The 19,934-nt window shown below is 46.4% G+C and overlaps 1 protein-coding gene across 1 annotated transcript in view; it reads left to right on the forward strand.

Moving 5' to 3' along the window:
* LOC149360815 (lipase member N-like) overlaps nt 1–16,502 on the forward strand; it is a 40,737-nt gene extending 24,235 nt beyond the window's left edge. Inside the window, exons 6-10 of the mRNA XM_089567934.1 lie at nt 2,748–2,888; nt 5,081–5,152; nt 8,948–9,016; nt 11,663–11,908; nt 16,386–16,502. Coding sequence (XP_089424060.1) covers nt 2,748–2,888; nt 5,081–5,152; nt 8,948–9,016; nt 11,663–11,908; nt 16,386–16,502 — 645 coding nt within the window. The remainder of the gene's footprint in view (nt 1–2,747; nt 2,889–5,080; nt 5,153–8,947; nt 9,017–11,662; nt 11,909–16,385) is intronic.
* The last annotated feature ends 3,432 nt before the right edge of the window (nt 16,503–19,934 follow it).

Below are 19,934 nucleotides of genomic sequence, written 5' to 3' on the forward strand. Positions count from 1 at the left end.
ATAAAGCTACTGTCGGCGTTCAGCACTGCTTGGCATAACTGCCAAGCGCGGACTATAGGGAAGATGCTTTTTGTTGCGAAAGCAATACTCCGCCAGGTCTAACCGCTCGTCGCGGGGTCCGTGGACCTCCCTGCTCCTCGAGGAGCCGCCGCCGCCGCGCTAACAGATGGTGTGACGTCAGCCTCTTCGTTGCTATGGCGACACGTGACGTCAGCTTGCTCTCTCCACCGCAACCAGGAGGAACCGGTCGTGCCGCGCTACTCGAGGAGTCTTGCCATGGAAGTCACCGACGAGGGGTCTTTATCTGAATCTAGTTGCTCCACTGCTTCTGAACAGTTTAACTCCAAGGCGATAGCCAAGCAAGTTAGGAAGAATGCAAGAGAGAGGTTACAACGTGCCGAAGAAACGGAAGAACAACGAGAAGAACGACTGCGGAAACGACGAGAAGTCGAAGCAGCTAAACGAGCTGTATCGAGTTCAGAAGCTGGGATTAGGCAAGCTAAACAGAATGAAGCCAATGCGGAAACAACGTGCCCCGGAAAAAGAGGAACAACGAGAAGAACGTTTGCGAAAACGACGAGAATCAGAAGCAGCTAAGCAAGCAAAGCTTTCGCAAACAAGCAGGTTTAACCAGAGCTAAACCACACCAATTTTTTCTTTACACCAGGGGTGCACCGTCTGAGAAGGTTTGTTGAATGGAAACCTCGTTGCACTCTAGGAGCCCCGTCGGTGACGGTGTAATGACGACTTGTAGCGTTGGGAAGTAAAGAGGAGATGAACTTGAAATTTACGCTCAGCAGATTTCCAGAGTGTACACAATAATAAAAAGATTGACAAATAACATCGAACTGGCTAACAGGGAAGTCTTCCCTGCTCGGCATAGACGAAGGTGCAGAACGTCTAAACCTAGCCCAGATCGACTGTTTGGGCTCCCGGGCACGGTTTTAAACTGTAGGCAAAGCATCTCACATTAGGAAGCATCCAATAGCAGCGAGCCTCAATAGGATTGATTTCTTGCTGCGTGCATCCACCTTCAACTTGAACAGCATTAATAATCTCTTCCCACCCCCCCCCCCCCCCAAAAAAAAAATAATCAAATTATTTACAACGTGGGCCGTACAAAGCGAGATGCGCAAAAGCCATTGGATCATGTTATCGTGCGTCCCCCCTTACATCTAAGAAACCTTCTCCGAATTTTTAAAAAATGAACTAGATGGACCCCGGAGTCCCTTTGTTCGCCGGTAAATCCGGCGCCTCCTTGGGGCACATTCCGTTGTGACTCCTTGGAGTTCCTACGCTTAGGACATTATGGTAAACCGGAAGGATCATTGTCGTGCATTATCCCCTTGAGGTGGGGTGGATGGTTCTTTATTGCGCCGCGTACCAGCCTCTGCTGTCTGCTGCTTTGCACTTCTCCGGAAACTTACGGGCAGGCTACTTGTGACCGACGGCGCGGCGGGGGAGAAAGGGTTCTGTCCCCACGTGTCTGCCTCGCTGCTCGTCGTCGTCTCCACAACACGTACAGGCGGCCGCTGACCCTTGTCCCCGCAAGCGCGCCGCATTCTTTTGAGGCAGCCTTGGCTGGGCTCACCTCAACGCGTCTCGCTGGTGCCTGATGGGACACGCTCCTCCCGTCGCGTCTTCTTCGATGAACAGGTCCCCTGTCCTTTCTTGCTATCGCTCCCCTCTATACTCTCCTCACTATCCTCTCTCTTTCCCTTTCATTTCCGCCGGCTGCAGCTCGGCTGCTTAAGATATTAGATAGCAAATGCCGCGGCCGGCAACTCTTTTTTGCTTCACTTTTTTATATTTTTATTTTTTAAAAATAAACCACTGCTACTACCACCACGTCACCCGCGGTCGCCGGCGGTTTCAGAAAGGCACGTTGTCGGGAAGAGGGGAGTTTTTCGGTTTGCAAGCAGAAAGGTAGTGGTCCTCGCCTTCTGATGACCCATTGATCGCCAGCCACACAGTGGCGCCTGTCTCCCCAACGGCGCCCGGCGTTACCCTTCCTATCCAGCTCATTACTGCGACGGTGCGCTTTAAATCACCTCGCCGTACAACGCACCTCGTGCTGACTCATCTACCCTTCCACGCGGTATCTAAGGTTCAGTTCCCTTCGCAGACTTTTTCACTTTGTGATGCTGTTTGCTAGCCGTGATTCAGTCTTGAAGGCCTTTGTTTAGCTCTGGGCAATACTGGTACCAAGTCCTTGGGTCCAAAATATTCTGGCTGCCATGAGCGCCGATTAAGCGCGAAAAGGACCGCTAACACAGAGTAACGCTACCTGAAACACGCTTTTAAAAGACTGTTGTTGTGAACTTTCTTTTAGGGGACTCTATTTATCAGAAACTATACGATCAGCGTGTCATGCACCCGCTACCTTTTAACCGATGTGCGGCAACGTACCGATAACCATAGTGCAGATATCACTAGCCTCAGATGTGGTAATTCTGCACATGTATTTGAATGAAAACCAGATCACATATAAGCAAAATATGGACGCAAACATGAAGAAACTGATTCATTTAAAGTTCACGACTTTTAGATAAAAATACATGTCTCATTAAACCATATCTCGCGGCAAAAGAATAGCTGTGAAATCAATAAAATAATGATTGAAAATTTTGAGGCATATCTTTGTATCTGAAATTCGTTTTTAAATATAATGACGCTATTATTTTTGAGTGTCATACACAAACACAACTACAAGCAAATATATTATACTGTTTTATTTCTGTGTACAGGTGGATATGGACCCTGAAAATAAGGGAGGCTACATTCATATAAATCCTCTTCTGGCCGGTGGATGCAAAAGTGTTGCCAAATTTTTCTGTACTTGGATGGGCACGTCGTGTTTATTCGCCAGTCCACATCAGTTAAACAAGGTAAGTGGTGAATGGGTAAAAAAGCATTTTTACGTTCGGCCAAGGGGGGCTTTTGCTTTGAATACAGCGATCTCCTTCGACCTTTCGACACGCAAGTGCTGCTGCAGCTGGTAATTATATTAGTGATTCTGACTGGATGCTGATTGGGTGCTTTGGATAAAGGATAAGACGACTACGAAAGTAGATGACGTTTCTTTTCCCTCAGTTTCCATTCTGGAATCCAACGTATACTCACCACAATCAAAATCTCTAGAAATTGTTGCATATGCATTTTCTTTTTCTTTGTGTTACCAAAACACCCAAAATTTAGAGCGTAATTTTTTTTTTACCAGCAGTATATGTCGATCTCTGCGGGTAAGGACTATTGCGCTAAAAAAATCTACCGGCATGTTTCCACACTCTCAATGTTGGCGAAAATAACAAGATAACATTGAGGCGTCGTGGTCCGCTGGTATCATGACGTCTGCAGATGCGTAGCGCATGCGCATCGCACACGTCAAAGTCGGCGTATTCCGCCACTTCACAAAAGGCATTTAGCCTCTTAAGTAAAATAATCACAATACTAGACAATTCCTGCTTTAATTTTTTTTCAGGAGATCGAAAGCGTTGTCAAATGTCGCTGGCCCTGTGCCAGCACCGATAGGATTAGACAGAGTTCACATTCTTAGGGCGAAGCTGAATTGGGGGTCAGAGTTTAAGTGTAGCAAACAAACGGCCTTTTGCGTAACCACGTGTGCGTCTAATGAAAGGTCTCTCGCCTTCTAACGCCCTGTTCAATGCGCCCCGAGCACTAGATCGGTTTCCAAATGGTTTGGCACCATCAACCTCTGTGTTTATTTGGTCTTTATAATATAAAACTCAACTGCATTTATTTTCTCCAGCGAGCAGCGTTGCGATGAAGGTAGCGTAATCTTATTGTCAATGAATCTTGGCCGTATTGAAATAAAATATAAAACAACTTCGACAACATGATATAACATTCGCTTAAAAGTGGTGATGAGGACTTTAATATACCGGGTGCTTCAGCGAACATTTTCAAAAATTTTCAGCAATAGGCTTCTTCGGGGAAATATATGGCTTCTGCGGCATAGAATTACCAGTGTTGGCGGACACCAGAAAACCGGTGAATCGTCTTAAGTAGTACGCTGGTTAACTAACTTTTTATAACTAACTTAATAAGTAGTAAAGTTAGGCGCCTAGTTTCAATTAGGGATTTGCAGCCCGTCATTAGTAAATAGCCATACCAGCTTCTAGAATTTAGAATACGGGACCACCCTTGCCGTTCTAGCTCGGCAAAATTTGGCTGCATGGTGCGAAAATTCATGCGCGTTCCAATGCATCCCGGCAAAGCAACTCCTTTAGTGCCCGTAACTAGTAGAAAAAGCCAAATGTTGTCGAGCCACAGCGCCAAGGGTAATCGCGTTTTCGGAATTCTAAAAACTGATATGGCTATTACTAACGACCGGCTACAAGTCTCTAATTGCAACTAGGCGCCTAACTGTGCGTGTTAAAAACTCAGTTATTAAAAATTAGTTAATCAGCTTAGTACTTAAGACGATTCACTGGTTTTCTGGTGTCCGCCAACACTGGTAATACTATGCTGAAAATCTATATTTTTCCTCAAAAGGAGTACTGGTGAAAAATTTTGAAAGTGTTCGCTGAAGCACCCGGTATACTACTACGTTCCAAGTTAGCGCTGCTGGCAGCTTTCTGCTTGCCTATAGGCTACTATGGAAGGAACCAGCGACAAAACGCCAGGGTACAGTTATGTCATATTGTCTGAAAAGCGAGCAGGCCAGTCCGGTCGCATGGGCTTCTACGGTATAGCCTGAGCCATTGTGCTATCGTTCAGTATATAAAGCATCATGAAGTTGCGAAGTCTCGAGTTACTGAGCCGCTTACGTACCTGAGAGCCTCGGCGGTTTCAAGTCGCTATGAGGCACTGTTGGCCTCAAAACAGATTTGTCTCATTGGACATTTTCCTACCCTTATTTATAGAACAGCATTTCTAGTGACTGTCCACTTACCGTTCTGAAATTTCTAATTGGTTAAATCACCTTTTTTTGACGAGTTCGCGTACCGCCCGCATTTGTTAAAACGCGGTGTTGTCTTTCTTTTAGCAAATTGTAGTCACAAACCTTTCCAGGTATTGATTAGGAACGATTGAAATACTAACCTTTTCCCGTTTTCAGACCCGCATGCCGATGTACGTTGGCCGCTACCCAATCGGCACAAGCTTCCAAAACTTGCATCATTACCATCAGGTACCAGTATATGTTGCCTTTTCGTTTCAGATGAAAACACAATTGGGCTATTGAGTATAAGTGTACCTGTCGGTTTCTATGTTGTGCACAATATTATATTTGAAAGTGCCTAACACAGACGTAACTGAGAGGGTCCCAAGGTAGGGCCAAGTGCCTCATATGCTGGAAATCTGCAGCCAGAAGCACCTAGATCATTTCACGGAGCAAGGAGACATGTGGTAGCGTCACAGTTTGCCAGACACCTAGAGCATACCACTGTCTGTCAAGTCACACAAGGTCTTTAAGCATCCATTTCAAGCCTCGGATAATTCTTTGTTCAATGCAGCAGTATTCTGGAACACGCTGTTTGACTGCTGCCAGTGTTCTAGCATTTAAGATTAGCCTGCTCCTAATTGCAAATCCGAAATAGATTGATGAAAGAAACGTATTTGTCACGAACTATGTCTACTGAGGCCCGGTCGTGCTGTAAGAACTTGTTTAATTTCTTAATAACAATAAAAATAGCATGTAAGCTCACTCCCTCTTTACCCAGTACATTAAAAACACCTGAAGCATTCTCTATAATTTTGCACGTAATACTGTTGATGTGGCAACAACTTCAAACAATGATGTTGTTTTATGATGAAGTTAGCGCTTTAAGGCCGTATGCATTGTGCTCAAGAGAGTTCAGGTTTTCAAGAATTAATCACTTCTGTTTTCCTTGGAACCTTCTTCGTCACCTCGTGAGATACGCGCACACTACTGCGCAAAACAAATTAAATACCTTTAGATTTTGGGCTGCATAAACATTACTCGCGACAACATATGAGTAGTAAGGGGTAACTGATGGCGCACAATTTCAAAACGAAGAACCTTCGCTCATACAACGAAGGAAGAAGGAGAATTAAAGTACTGCGTAGTGCAAGGTACATCGCATCCCGCAGTGCACCGGTCCCAGTTGCATGCAGGAAATGCCACTCTTCGCGTTTTACGGCGGGCGAGTGGACATCATCCACGATGCCTCTTTTCTGCTCTCCGCCTTTTGGCTCGGCGAGCAGCGCTTCTCACAAGTCTTTTGAGCTCTGTAGTTTGCCAGATCTTAATGGCCGCAAATGACTGTTAACTTTCTGATAGCCATTTCTAATATTTTATTTATTTATGCGTACCTGGAAGACCCCAGAAGGGGTATTACACGAAGAGGTGGAATATTCAACAGTTGATTCTTTCAGTGAACGATCTGCAGGATTATGGGCCGAGTTGATGCACGGCGACGTTTGACAGGTCATTCCAGTCCCTTGCTAGACGATACAGAAAAAAATGACGGATGCGCAGAAGTCCGGATAGACGGAGGATACACGGTCTTCATAGAAATTTGGCAGTTACAGATGCGGTATGCGGGGCTTAATAAATGAATGACAGCAAGAGTTGTGAAAGACACAGTGGAGAAACTTTTGGACAATCAGCTAGAGTTGTGAGGTTGGTGTTATGTTTTGGTTCAATGACACTTACATAATAAAAACAAGGGCGACATGATTAACGTGATCTTGCTGTCGTATCGCTGGCACGGCCGAGCGTCATGATTTGTTTAGCGTCTGAGTGTCTATGTTTTTCCTTCATTGAGGTGAAAGTACGATCTGTTTTGAGAGGAACGACTGTGTTGGCGACATGCGCTTCACATTCGGAGGAACTTAACTCCGCTGCCTTCCTCCGCTTGCCGGAGGGCGCAACGCATCCATCGTATGAAGCCTCTTGAACGCGCCACTACCTGGAATGTGTTGGAGCCATTTAAGGACACCGGCTTCAGGCGAATCCCAAATGAGGTCATGACTGCTTGACTACCTTTTTATTGGCCTTCAGCGCACTTTGTTTCTTCCTTTGCAAATCCGGAAAGCTTTTGCTACACATGCGTTTGGAAAGAAATATTTTTGTTGTAAATTTCAGAATCAGCAAGGAAACAGGTAGCCAAACCCTTCAAAGGGGGAGGGGGGGGTATAGGGACAAACTTTATAGCAAGAGTACCGTTGAGTGGTAGCGACTATATGATTTTTACACACACCAGAGATTTTATGAGCCAAAAACTGGATAAGAAAGAATAGATTTCTAAGTTTCCAGGTAAATTTTGATGATCGCACCTCATCGCGTGCATTGTTCAGTGTCTAAATATTCGTTCATGGCTGTGTCGTGCAGGAATATTTGGAGAAGCAAGCAGTACCAAAATATCTCCAGGAAATGCAAATTGCCTCCTTGTAAAAGTTCCGTCAAGCGGATTTCAATAATATAAAATCTCTGAGATAGGCAATTTTAGGAAGCGCACTGCGAGGAAAAAAATTTCGCACCGACTTTGCGCTGACATGCAAACGCATAAGTGCAGTGTTGAAAATTACACTTCCACAGTTTTTGTTGCACAAAAAACGAAGAGCACTACAGGAAGCCAATTTTTGCATGCAGGTTTTTGCGATCAGGTGAACATAGATTCAAACTACAACCGTGTTGGTCAGCCACCAGAATACTTCCTAGAAAAAAAATGAATAAACTTCTTATGAACTGAACTTAGAGCACTCATCCATAGGTCGGAATTTTTAGGCACCAAAAATCTAAAATCCTGCTCTTGGTAAAATTTTGGTAGTATGCCCACGCCCTTACTTTTTCGCCTGTACACTTTCACGCAGAGTACGTAACCACGCAAGGCAAGCAAGGACGGGACGAGTGGAATGAAACTGTTTTTAGTGACAGAGCTGTTGGCCGTGGCATTTCTTTAATTTCGCATGGCGGTGGCGGGGGGGGGGGGGGGGGGGGGGCGAGAACATTTATTACTAAGGGACACGAGGTATGTTTGGATCAGCCCGTAAGAGGCCGATCCTTACAAGCACCAGGTGGAGGTCTCTAGTTTGGGACCCCAGCGAGAGTTCAACATTTGTTAGCTTAACCTGTTTCTCAGCGGCGTTTGCAGATCGGATGCCATAAGTAACAGCTGCATCTTACCCAAAGGAGCTATGCGTTAATCGCCAACACCTTGTGTGCCTAATTTCACTCACTGACTTAGAAAATCGTAGAGATTAGTTCAAAACAGAGGTGTGAAGAGACATTTGTATTGTCACTGCCGTAGACGTGAAAAACGACGAGGACAATGTGCTGTGCGTGTGCACCCCTTTGTTGTTCGGCTCTTCGGCTGTCTCTCCCAGCGCATATCTTCATTCCTCTTTTGTAAATATATTTCTTCTCATTCATTATAAAACTGAATAGCCTCAGAAAACGGTGCCTCTAAGATGGTGACGTCAACTTGCTTGCTAAATGCAGTGGCCAAAACGCTTAATATCCGATTTCGTTTAACTAATATATCGTAGCCTATCAATCACGTAAGTCTATGCCCGTCCGGTCGCATAAGCGAGGTTCAAAACGAGTTTTGTGTGTTGCTCACCATTTCTTCTTAAAAATCATGAAATACTAATTTGGAACACTCTGCATAAGCAATACTGAAAAAAGGCAGGTTTTTGATCGCCTACCTCAACTGCTTGCTATTGAAGGGCACCAGATAGAAGTGTGGAACTCTTCCTTACGTACGTGATTAGCGAAAAGAAAGATCACGGAAATCCTCGGGCTGCTGGTCGATTAGAGCGAGGTGCGTGCCGCTGCTTAGACCTAGATCAAAGGTGAGCTCCCTCACGCCATCATCCGCCCGTCCTGTATTGGCCGACTTGATATAACAGAATGCAGATCAGTGAAATGTGAGCAAGATTATCACGTGGCTTGAAATTTGCTGCATCTTGTTTCGTTTGCCTTATGGTGAATAATATATAACGTCCGAATTTATTTCAGCTGTACCATACAAAAGACTTCTTGATGTACGACCACGGTCCAAAGGAAAACCTTTTCCTCTATTCTCAGGTAAAATTCCCAAACATTGTTCTTGACATGGCTCGCATTTTAAATAAATAAATCACTTGTCCTGGGTCAGAAGGAGCTTCTAGTTAATTAAAAAAAATGGGCGCTTGAAAATCTCATCATCGTGTGGTACCCATCAAAATTGAAGTCTATACCTACAAAAGAAAAAGAGGCCTTATTTTCAGTCCGTAGTAAATTATTCAGTTCACAAGTATTACCCTATCCCTATAGGCGTGCAACTAATACATGTTTTTATTCTTGCTTCTTCATAGTTCAGCTGAGGAATGCATCGTGTTGCCACTTTGTTGTAGCGCTTCCTGTATCGGCTACGTGCTTCTACAAAAGAACAATGCACGCGGCTGGGGAAGGTAATAACAAGGAAAACTCGAAAGCAAAAAACAAGAGGCGATAGAAAATGTGGCAGCCCCCAAAGAAGCGAGATAGATGGGGCAAAGAAGGAAAGAGGGGAGCTTACCAAGGAGGAGGTATCTGTTTGCTACCCTCAACTGAGGGTGAAAGGAGTGGGTGATATAAATGTGAAAAAGAGAAAGAGCTACGTTAAAACGTAAACAGGCAAATGTTTCCGCGCAACAAACTTGGTCAGTCCCGCTGGCACGACGCCCCAAAGAAAAGGAACAGTGCGTGCAAAGTCTTCACATCCGATGATCGTTGAGGTCACTTTCCGAGAATTGCTATCGCCAGCAAAAATACAGTGGATGAAGGCCACTTGACGACGATCTGTTGGATCTTAGTACTGTCTTCGCCTAAGCAAACCAAACGACGCGTTTTGTTTCTTAGACATGTGTTGGAGCACATGTGGCCACCCTTAAGCTCTAAATCTGTGCCAAGCATGAAGAACGTTCGCCGTCACTCTTCAAGGCCTATATCTCTTTAGGGTTGCTTTAAAGGCTTCACTAGGCTTATGGGAATCAAAACCCGTTTCTTGATGAAATCTGGTAACTATGGCACATATTTTTGCGAGCGTATTCCGCAGAATGGCACCAACAGTACAGCATGCGGATAATACAGAATTATAGAATTAAAAATATAGTTCTTTATTGCCTTTTCTACTTGTCGGGGCCAGGAAGCTGCGAAAGCGACAGGATTGTAGCGTTTTCTGCAGCGACACGCGAATGTCAGGCAGTGAAGAAATTAAGCACCTAAGACGGCAGAATATGTCTGTTCAGGAAACTAAACTTAATGTACAGAGGGCAAAACGCATGCCTAGAACAACCAAACTGTGTGTTCCGGAGCTCCCAAAGCCGCTGCGACCAAGAAAGCCAAAAAAGGCGATGAAATTCTATGAGTTTAATAGCACATGTTTACATCTAGACCATTTTTAACCAAATCTTATGGCTAGTTATCGCGTGTTACGCCGGAAACACGCTCAGAGCGTGTTCTAGACATGCGTTTTGCCCTCTGTTGCCCTTTAAAGGCATGAGCTATGAGTGCTTCGCGCACATGCATATATACTGAATTTGTGTGCCGTGTGCGAGCTATGTGCGAGGTATGTAAAGTGCGCATTAGTTTTTTTTTTTTTTGCACGGAAGGACTTCGCAGTTTCTATCGCGTTTTCTCTTTTGTTAACTTTCACTAGGCTCCGAGAGTAGCAGTCAGCTCCCATCAGTGGTGTGAACATCTGCCGAGCTCTCAAATCAATAAAAAAACCATTTTAAGAATTAATTACCAATACTGAGATGGAGTTCTTGGGGTACGCTATAGAATAGGTGTCCAGTTCAGCCGTCATGTTGAACTATTCATTCCTGTTGAGGCAAATGTATTTTGCATTGCGTACTGATGTGGTGCACTCAAGAGGCAGCACAATGAATAATGCTCTCATGCAAGAGCAGCCAGCATTTATTTCAAATTCAGCTGTTTTTTTTTCCAGAAAAGCTGAATCCTTAATCTAAGACTGGAATTACCCATGACAGCTGGTACATGACACAAAGTTAGCACCGCAAAAGACAAGAAAGCAGAAGACACAGACACGAACGCTGAGTGAGCGCTAGAGTGCTCTATGTCACTTGTAGTATTTAATTATTTATCTGGAAAGTAAAGCCAGTCCATCATTCACGATTGCTGTGCGCGTGCACTAAATCACGCGCGCGAATAAACCTAGTAGTTATTAATGAGTTAGTTAACTATACCAATGCTACACCCCCTGAGAACATTGTAACTTATTTTGCTTAAGAGTCTTTCGCAAAGATTAGATTTAGCGCGTCTCGTGAGGAAAGCGCGTTGCGAGATTACGTTACACTACGTCTTGCCTGCATTTCTCCTGTCAGTGCTCACTACGGGAATACGCGCGCATAAATATTCGCATGGCGATTCGTTGGGACCTCTTTTTATCGTCCTTCTCCATTGAATTCCTGTGTGCATATTTGAGAATTCCACGGGGTGGCGACGCTGCCGATCAAGTTGAACCTGGTGCTCGAATTTGTTCAGAAGCAAGAACGCTAATTATATTAATCAGAGAGATTTCGTGCACTATCTGAAAATCCTGAATACACTGAGGGTTCCTTGTTATGTTGTCGGCACTGGTAAAGCACTACCTAAAAAGGTAAGTCCCCTTTCAAGCAGGTGCATCCGTGGCGCAATGCGTTCCTGCATGGAATTTCTTAATTCGTCTTTTCCTTTTAATGTTCACAGGAAACTCCACCACCCTATCCTCTTGAGCGGATTGGAACTGCCTTCGCTCTTTTCTCATCGGAAGGAGATGTGTTCGCCAGCTCTGAGGATGTCGCTGACCTTGTCAACAGAATGCCACAGCGAACAGTTCTTCTCCACCACACAATTCCTCCACCAGGAATCTACCACTTCGACTTTGCCGTGGGGTACAGGGCGACTGATGTGCTACACAAACTTGCCATCGACGCCATACGTAAACACGCCAGCGTAAGAGTGGGCGCAGAGCATGGTGCGCTCTTGAGCACTCAGTAAAATGATAAATTTCATTTTTTTAATTGCTCCACATTTTTATTTGGGACAGGAAAGCGTTAAAACTACAAATCAAAGCGCAAAAGAGCGGATGAGCCATTTGCCATCTGCCCGATGCTGGGTAACGTGTTTTGATTGACGGGTGAGTAATGCTGGTATAAAAGAAGTAAAATAATAAAAGTGCAGGAACCAGGAGCCGTATCTTATAAGCTTTCCATTTCACGTCCACTCGGTCCTGTGTCAGTGGTCACTCAGATATAGCCGCGGCTTCCAAGCGTCCGTCGCAAGCGACCCGGCCGTTGGGTTGTTAGTGACCGGACATTATCTTTGCCTTAAAATTGTATGCAATATACAGAAAATGGTGACGCGCATTGCAGCGCTCTGTCAACAGCAGAAGATCGGAGCTGAACACGGGCTGCCATTTGCTGTGATGCGCAGCCAATGGTGAGGTCCAGTTGACAACCAAACAATGGCTGAGCAATTTGGCACAGACGCTTGAAACCCGCGGGTATAGACATCTGAGTGACCCTGAGTGACCACTGAGAGAGGACAGGATGGGAGCGAAATTGACAAAGGAAACTGCGCAACTTACAGAATACAGCCGCAGGGCATCATATTTTTCAATAGCCTCGGCACTTATTAGGAGATGGAGGTTAAGAAACTCCAGCAGCGACTCGATTATGGAAGAATTATGGCAAGAAAAAGTTAAGACAAATAGATTGTCTTTGTTTGCAGAGAAACGCACAGAGGTCAGTCTTCGTAAGCAGTTTCATCTGTGGTGACACTTATCATTCATAGGTTAGAGACACTGTGCTAGGGATAGGTGGAGAAAGAGGATTATTTCTTGTCATGATCTGAATTAAGTAGACCGCCAATGTGTAAAACCAGGTCAGCAGCGTGGATTTTCACAGCGAAGGTGAGAGCCGCGATAGCTACAAAACGAGTGGACACCTGACCAAGAGGGACAGTTTTCAAACCGCGCGACGAGTCTTCAAGAATCACCCACAGCCGAAATGCGCCCATGTAACAATTGCATGGACACAAGTAGGTCAGAGAGTTATTTATTTATTTACAATTATATAACAGAAAGTTATATATTTATTTATTCTTAGAGGCATATGCATTCAAAAAAGGAACGGTTACAACGTTAAACAAAATAAATGAAGAGTTCATATACTAAAAATAACTTTAAATTTAATATACAATGTTCGTAAAGAATTGGGAAAAATTCTACGGTAGTTCATGAATACAACTTCGGCGGAAAGGTGCTTCTCTTCCCAAATTGGTTGGTTTATTAGGGTTTAACGTCCCAAAGCAACTCAGGCTATGAGGGACGCCGTAGTGGAGGGCTCCGGAAATTTCGACCACCTGGGGTTCTTTAACGTGCACTGACATCGCACAGTATACGGGCCTCTCAAATTTCGCCTCCATCGAAATCCGGCCGCCGCGGCCGGGATCGCACCCGCGTCTTTCGGGTCAGCAACCGAGCGCCGTAACCACTGAGCCACCGCGGCGGAACGTTCCCAAATTGTAAGAGGAATAAAGGACGACAAAAAAGGCCTCGCTGCTGTGATAATCAAGACATATTATGAGAATGCGATCAACGAGATGTCGTTGATATTGTGGTTGAAGAAATAGCTTTTACTACTGTGATACATGGGAGAAACGCTTATGCAGTGAATTCAAATTGGCTAGTTAGTGCTTTCGCACGAAATAATGACAATTAAAGGCAAGTCTCAAGGCCGATATACTGGCTAAAGTCTTTTTTAGGAGCTTTATAGCAGGTGTATAGTTGCTGTGGACCAACATTGCCAGAATTGTTCCGGCGGATAAAAGATATGCGTCCGATTGAAAAGAATTTGACGATATGGTACGCTGTGTAATGGTGGATTTCTCTTGCATGTATTACGTAGCTGGCGCAAAAGATTTCGGTACGGCTCACAGTGCAGATGCGTCGATCCTGGAGAGAAACGATACGACGCTCGTAACGTGCATCCTTGCATTAAAATCAATAAATCTTTCAGTGTAGGCCAATCGCTATGGCAGAAACAAAAAAAAAATTATTAAAAATATAGATAGCTTGTGTCCGTGATCACTAAACTTGTACGTCGTTATGTCGCGTTTGCTTTAGAAGGAAATGCGCGTGCATATTTATTGTATCAGGGATATTATACGAATAACGCCCACTGGCGAAGCCTGCCGTGTACCCTGTGGAGCGCATCCGATCTCCCTTCGTTGTCTTCTCGTCAGAGGGAGGCCTGTTGGCCAGCCCCCGGGATGTGGATGACCTGGTCTCTAGGCTGCGGCCCAGAGTTGCAGTACATCACGTTTTTCCGCAAAAAGAGTCGCGTCACTGCGATTGGGCTTCAAGGTGGAACTGAACTGCTTTCTTGCACCTACGGGCAGTGAATGTCATCCACGCGTGTGCCATAATAAGCCTACGAGGAGAGGTGTGTTTCCAAATGAAAAAACAAAACAAACAAAACAAATAGAAATATTCGTTTTTCTTTTGCACGCATCCCCTCGTGCTCACGGAATAGCTTCTGACTGAGGACGTTCATTCGTTAGGGAGCAGCAGATCAACCTATTAATATTGGGTGAGAACAGCGCATGAAAATGTGGCGCTTTCTATTCAGAAATGAAACAAGTCCAAATTTTCACACTACCAAATTTATGGAGTACTAGTGAACATTTGCTTCACTCAGCTGTCAACAACATGAAAATAGCTAAGCCGGTGTAGTCGTCGCGAAACGTACGCGACCGACTTCGCTGTCGCATCCACCCACCGCTCACATCCGCTCATTGCAACTCACGTCCACTCATTGCCAATCGTGTCCACTTACATCCACTCATCAATAATGTCCACTCACCACTCACCTCTACTCACGCTCATATCCAATCACTCGCACTCACACTCCACTTACACTCACATCCACTCACTCGCACTCACAGACGTGAGTGCGCCGACCTATGTAGAGGAGTCACTACTAATATAAATGTGATTTTCTTGACGACTTAATACACGGGCGCCACGTCGTAAGCGCCCGCGTCATCTTTTCCAAACGGGCTTTGTTTGCACCATTGCAACGAGAGGCGTTTCTATCCGCATGAACAGATAAGAAGCTTCTTGCTAGGTAAAGACAACTGTATTTCTTCCAACAGGGACTTCATTAGCTAGCGCAGTGTGGCGCTTCCGCGAACCATAGACTCACCCAAGGGCTCTCGGGTCCTTCTCGGTGGCTGACACCAGTGGGGTTGGATTGGCGCATGGCAGAACATTAATAACCTGCTCCTGGATGATATGTTACAGAGAAGGCGACAGGGATGGCGACTTCCTCCCGCGCAAACTGCTTGATCTGCTGAAGAATGGTGCGCTGATCGCGATGAGTACCGCCTAGAGCCAAGCTAGAAAGGGCGTCGTCCGGAGAATTGGTACAGCGGGTGACTAGACGCTGTTTTTGAAGGTGGCCATAGCTGTGACATAATGAGACGACGTCAGAGACGATTCGGAGCTTTTCGGACGCTAACATTTGAAACGTTTCATCCTGAATGCCTCTAAGAATGCGCTCAATTTTTTTCGGCCTTGCTCATAGATCAATTCAGTCGCTTACATAAGACGACGACGTCTTCGATATAATTGGCGAAATTCTCGCCGTTATTTGGGTCCGACTGCGCAACCGTTGTTCGGCGCGAAGTTTCCTGACAGCGGGGTGGCCGAAGACGTCAGTCAAGCTTGTTTTGAGGGTTGCCCAAATAGAAAAATCGGCTTCGTGGTTGTGGAACCAAGAGTTGGCGACGTCGGTCGAGTAAAATATGGTGTTAATGAGCTTCACTACATCATCTGGTTTGTTACGGGCGCTCAGACGCTCGTATAACGCCAGCCAGTCTTCTAAGTCGGTGTCGTCTGTGCCGCTGAAGATGGCAGGGTCGCACTGACGCACGGTACCGGAACATATGACAGCAGTGGGAACAGCCTGGGCAGGTTGGGTTGAGGTGCCGGTCATCGCGGTAGAGCGAATTAAGGTGGGACTGCATAACTCCAGAATGGGATCAGGCGGCACCTCTACCAAGTGTAAAGAGGCAAATTCCACCGCTAATGTGAGTAGCAACAATCTTTATGAAAACTTGCGCGTACCAGGGTTTTCCAACCTACCGCACCATTGTATGGGTCCGAGCGAATGTAGGCATTGAGGGGAATGGGGCAGCTGATTCTGCCGCCCGTGCGCTCACTCACCGAGCATCGCCTCATCCACTACCAGCGCAGGACGAGGAACTCAATCTGCTATTACTACTTTCCGTGAGATTCCCCTCCCCTACCAAAACTTTCACGGCCACTCCCCCCTCCCCTCCACCACTGTAAAGGCCTCAAAAAGGCAGAGGTGCGCTGGTTTCTTCGTCTATACACGAACACGGGCTTGTGTTGGTGCATAGACAGAGACAGACCCGAGATGACTGGGAGGCTGCCCTACTCAGTTGCTCCGACCTCCAGGCCCAACAAGCCCTGGTGGCTCGAGCTCAGACCGCCGCGGAAGTCACGGGGGTCACGGACTAGAGAACTCTTCCCCCTTGAATTTGTAAGGGTCTGACCCAGAACCCTCTCTGTTCATTGTTTAATAAGTTTACCGCCACCACCACCACGTACTTGAAGCCAAGCGCTGGAAGTGGGGGTGGGGTGGGGCGCCTCTTCCGCGCGTTGAGAGAGCAGCTGCGCAAAGGCTCCGGCCATGGCACTGCGTCCAAGGCTGAAGCTTCACACATACCCGGGGTTCTTCAGCTTTGCTAGTGAAGTAGTGCTTTTCGCACAAGAAGAAGAAAAGGGAAAGAATGAGCATCGCCGTCAGCCGGGCGCAGCGGTTGCGGGCAAAATACAAGTAACAGATGGCGATGGAACCGCAAAAGAGAGAAGAATTTCAGATGAATGCACTCGCGTGCCGTAAATGAAAAAAAAAATTGGCTGTGGTTTAGCTCTGGTTAAACCCGGTGAATTGAGAAAGCAACATCTGAGCGCAGCCATATTATAATGTTGCCTGAGGTACGTACATTGCCCACAGTCTCGCCGTTTCGCGTGCTCTTGCACGACCATACTTCGCATGCGCGAGGAGCAAGTGACGTCACTACGCACAGCTGGCGTGCCTCGCCGCGTGCGCTCGCCTTCCTTTCCTTGCAATGATCAGGGTGTAAAACGTTGACAACGCAAACGCCAATGAGAACAATGAACTCCGATGGCCTACGGCTTCAGCCCCGCGTTTCTGGCACAACCTTGTCAATGCCTGCACCTCAGATCTCTCTCCCATCACCCCACGTACCTACAAGCACGATTCACGCGTCCACTGACCCAAGGAGCCTTTATGTGCACTTCCTTTCCTTAAAATGATCGGAGTGTAAAACGTGGTCAACGCCAACGCCAACGCCAATTAACACAACGAACGCCGATGGCCGTTGGCTTCAGCGCTGCGTTTCTGGCACAACGTTGTCAAAGCCAACGCATGCAGCGCACATCTGTCACTACCGCCACTTAGTTTAAAGCAGGTGTCCACTGTACCAAGAGGGCAGTTATGCGCCTTCCCTCTGGGTCAGGTGTCCACCGCGATGTGGACACCTCGCCCTCACCTCACGCTACGTATATCGTGGCATAGCAGAGCTAAGCCACTTCCAATTTTATATAAACCACAAGCCACGCAGACTGTGGAGCGCAACCGCTACTGCGCATCCGAGAGTGAGAGACAGAGAGGGAGACTGTCGGCGGGGCGACGGAGAGCGCGCGGCGGTGGCGGCGGCTACGGCGGCGGCCCCGGAGCGCCAGCTACGCGTTATGTGACGTCATCCTCTCCTCGCGCATGCGCAGCTTGGCCTTTCCAGAGCTCCGCGAAATGGCTCGGCGACTAGCGTAGTGTTGCTTTCGCAACAAAAATGGCTGGTGGTTTAGCGTTGCTATGCACGAAAAAATTACCGAAGACACTTTGGAAATCCTACAGTGTGTTCGGCTAAATCCTCGTCCATTCTGCCTCCCTTGGGCTTTCGCATCTGGTGGCATGTTCAGTCGACTGACGACATAGCGCACAGCTGGCGCGCCCCGCCACGCGCGCTCGCCACTGCGCGCTCACGGTATGTATATCCTGGCATAGCAGAGCTAAGCCACTGACAGCTTTTTTTTTTTTTTTAAAATGCAGATATTTCCTGGGAGCTGCGTTGCCAGAAAAATATCTGTAGTCTTGTGTTTTCTGTTATGCCTTGTCTGTTTTTTAACACACGTTTTCTGCTTTCGCTTAGAAAAATGTTTGCGAGTAGTCTTTCTTCGTTTTTTTTTCTGTTTTCTGTTTGCTGTTTTTTATATTTTCTTTTATTTTGTTGTTCTCGTCCTTCAAACACTCATAATTACACCGGGGTGTTTGAGCAAAATCATGTTTTTTTTGAAGAAAACAGCCCAGGGATGTTTAAAAACATGAAGCTTTGAAGTGAGATTATTAGCACAGGACCTCCTGGTGCCAGGCCGTGCTTTTCCTTGTGGGCTTCACCCTTGTGCCACTGCCCAAAGTCCTTAACTGTTATGGGTCTGCTGGAAGGAAAAGACTGGCTTAAGATTAACATACTACAACTACCTAGACCATTTAGTTTAGACCATTTTAACTCAGGGCGTGCTACGTCCGCCGCTTAAGAACGTGGGTGGCGCTGGTGAACACTCCCAAGATTAGGTTATTTGTGAACATAAATACCCCCAAAAGCAGCAGATCTGACAGCCGTCGCCGTAGCTCAGCGGTAGAGCACCGGACGCGTAATTCGGAGGTCGTGGGTTCGGATCCCACCGGCGGAGTGTGGTTGTTTTTTCTTCTGCTTTTCTAATCAATTAGCTTTAAGCGATAACATATTCAGTAACATTCTAAATCGAATAACAGCACAAAATAAATAACTTAATTAAAAATCCCCTCTGCCCCTTGGTTTCTGTGGCTGTTGGCTTCTCTCATATTTATAACGAGCCCCTCATTCCCCTTCCCTTGTTTGCTTCATTGCTTAGCGAGGGCCTCGGGTCTGGCAGCCTTGACGCCATAGGAAGCATAAGAGGGTTCTCACACAGATTCCACTCTCGCCGTTCGATGACGTTCTACGTCACATCAGCGGTAAGTCAGGACGTGCTACGTCCGCCGCTTAAGAACGTGGGTGGCGCTGGTGAACACTCCCAAGGTAAGGTTATTTGTGAACATAAATACCCCCAAAAGCAGCAGATCTGACAGCCGTCGCCGTAGCTCAGCGGTAGAGCACCGGACGCGTAATTCGGAAGTCGTGGGTTCGGATCCCAATGGCGGCATGTGGTTGTTTTTCTTCTGCTTTTCTAATCAATTAGCTTTAAGCGATAACATATTCAGTAACATTCTAAATCGAACAAAAGCACAAAATAAATAAATTAATTAAAAATCCCCTCTGCCCCTTGGTTTCTGTGGCTGTTGGCTTCTCTTGTACCAGGCCTTGTTGGTCTTCACAGCGGTCGCTGTACAGCAGAGTCTCCCACTGCTCCGCACTCGGGTTTTATATTTTGGGGACCACGTCTATGTTTTGGCAGGCCCATGTGATGTGGTATAGAGTAGGTTTTTCGTCGCACCAGGGAAATTTGTCCGCGTATATAGTAGGGTGCATTTTGTTTAGTATATGTAGGTTTGGGAAAGAGCCTGTTTCTAATTGTCTCCAAGTGACAGCTTCCTCTCTGCTGAGAGATTTGTGCGGTGGGGGATATCGCATTCTTCTGCCTCTATAGTTTTGTAGTATAGCCGAGCATTCCCTGGGTGCTGGCGCGAGTTCCGCGGTCTCGTCAGATGCTCGAAAATTAATGTATCCTCGAGCTATCCTGTCGGCCTCTTGGTTCCCTGCCACCCCCGTGTGCCCCGGTACCCACACAATTTTGTGTGGGATCTTGTCGTTTTGTTCTTCCTGGTTTTTAATTCTGTCGCTCGCTGCGAGGAGTATACGGAGCGCGTGACTACCTATCTTGCCA

This window comes from Amblyomma mixtum, chromosome 2, assembly GCF_055824585.1.
Source record: "Amblyomma mixtum isolate Tamu chromosome 2, ASM5582458v1, whole genome shotgun sequence".
NCBI lineage: Eukaryota > Metazoa > Arthropoda > Arachnida > Ixodida > Ixodidae > Amblyomma > Amblyomma mixtum.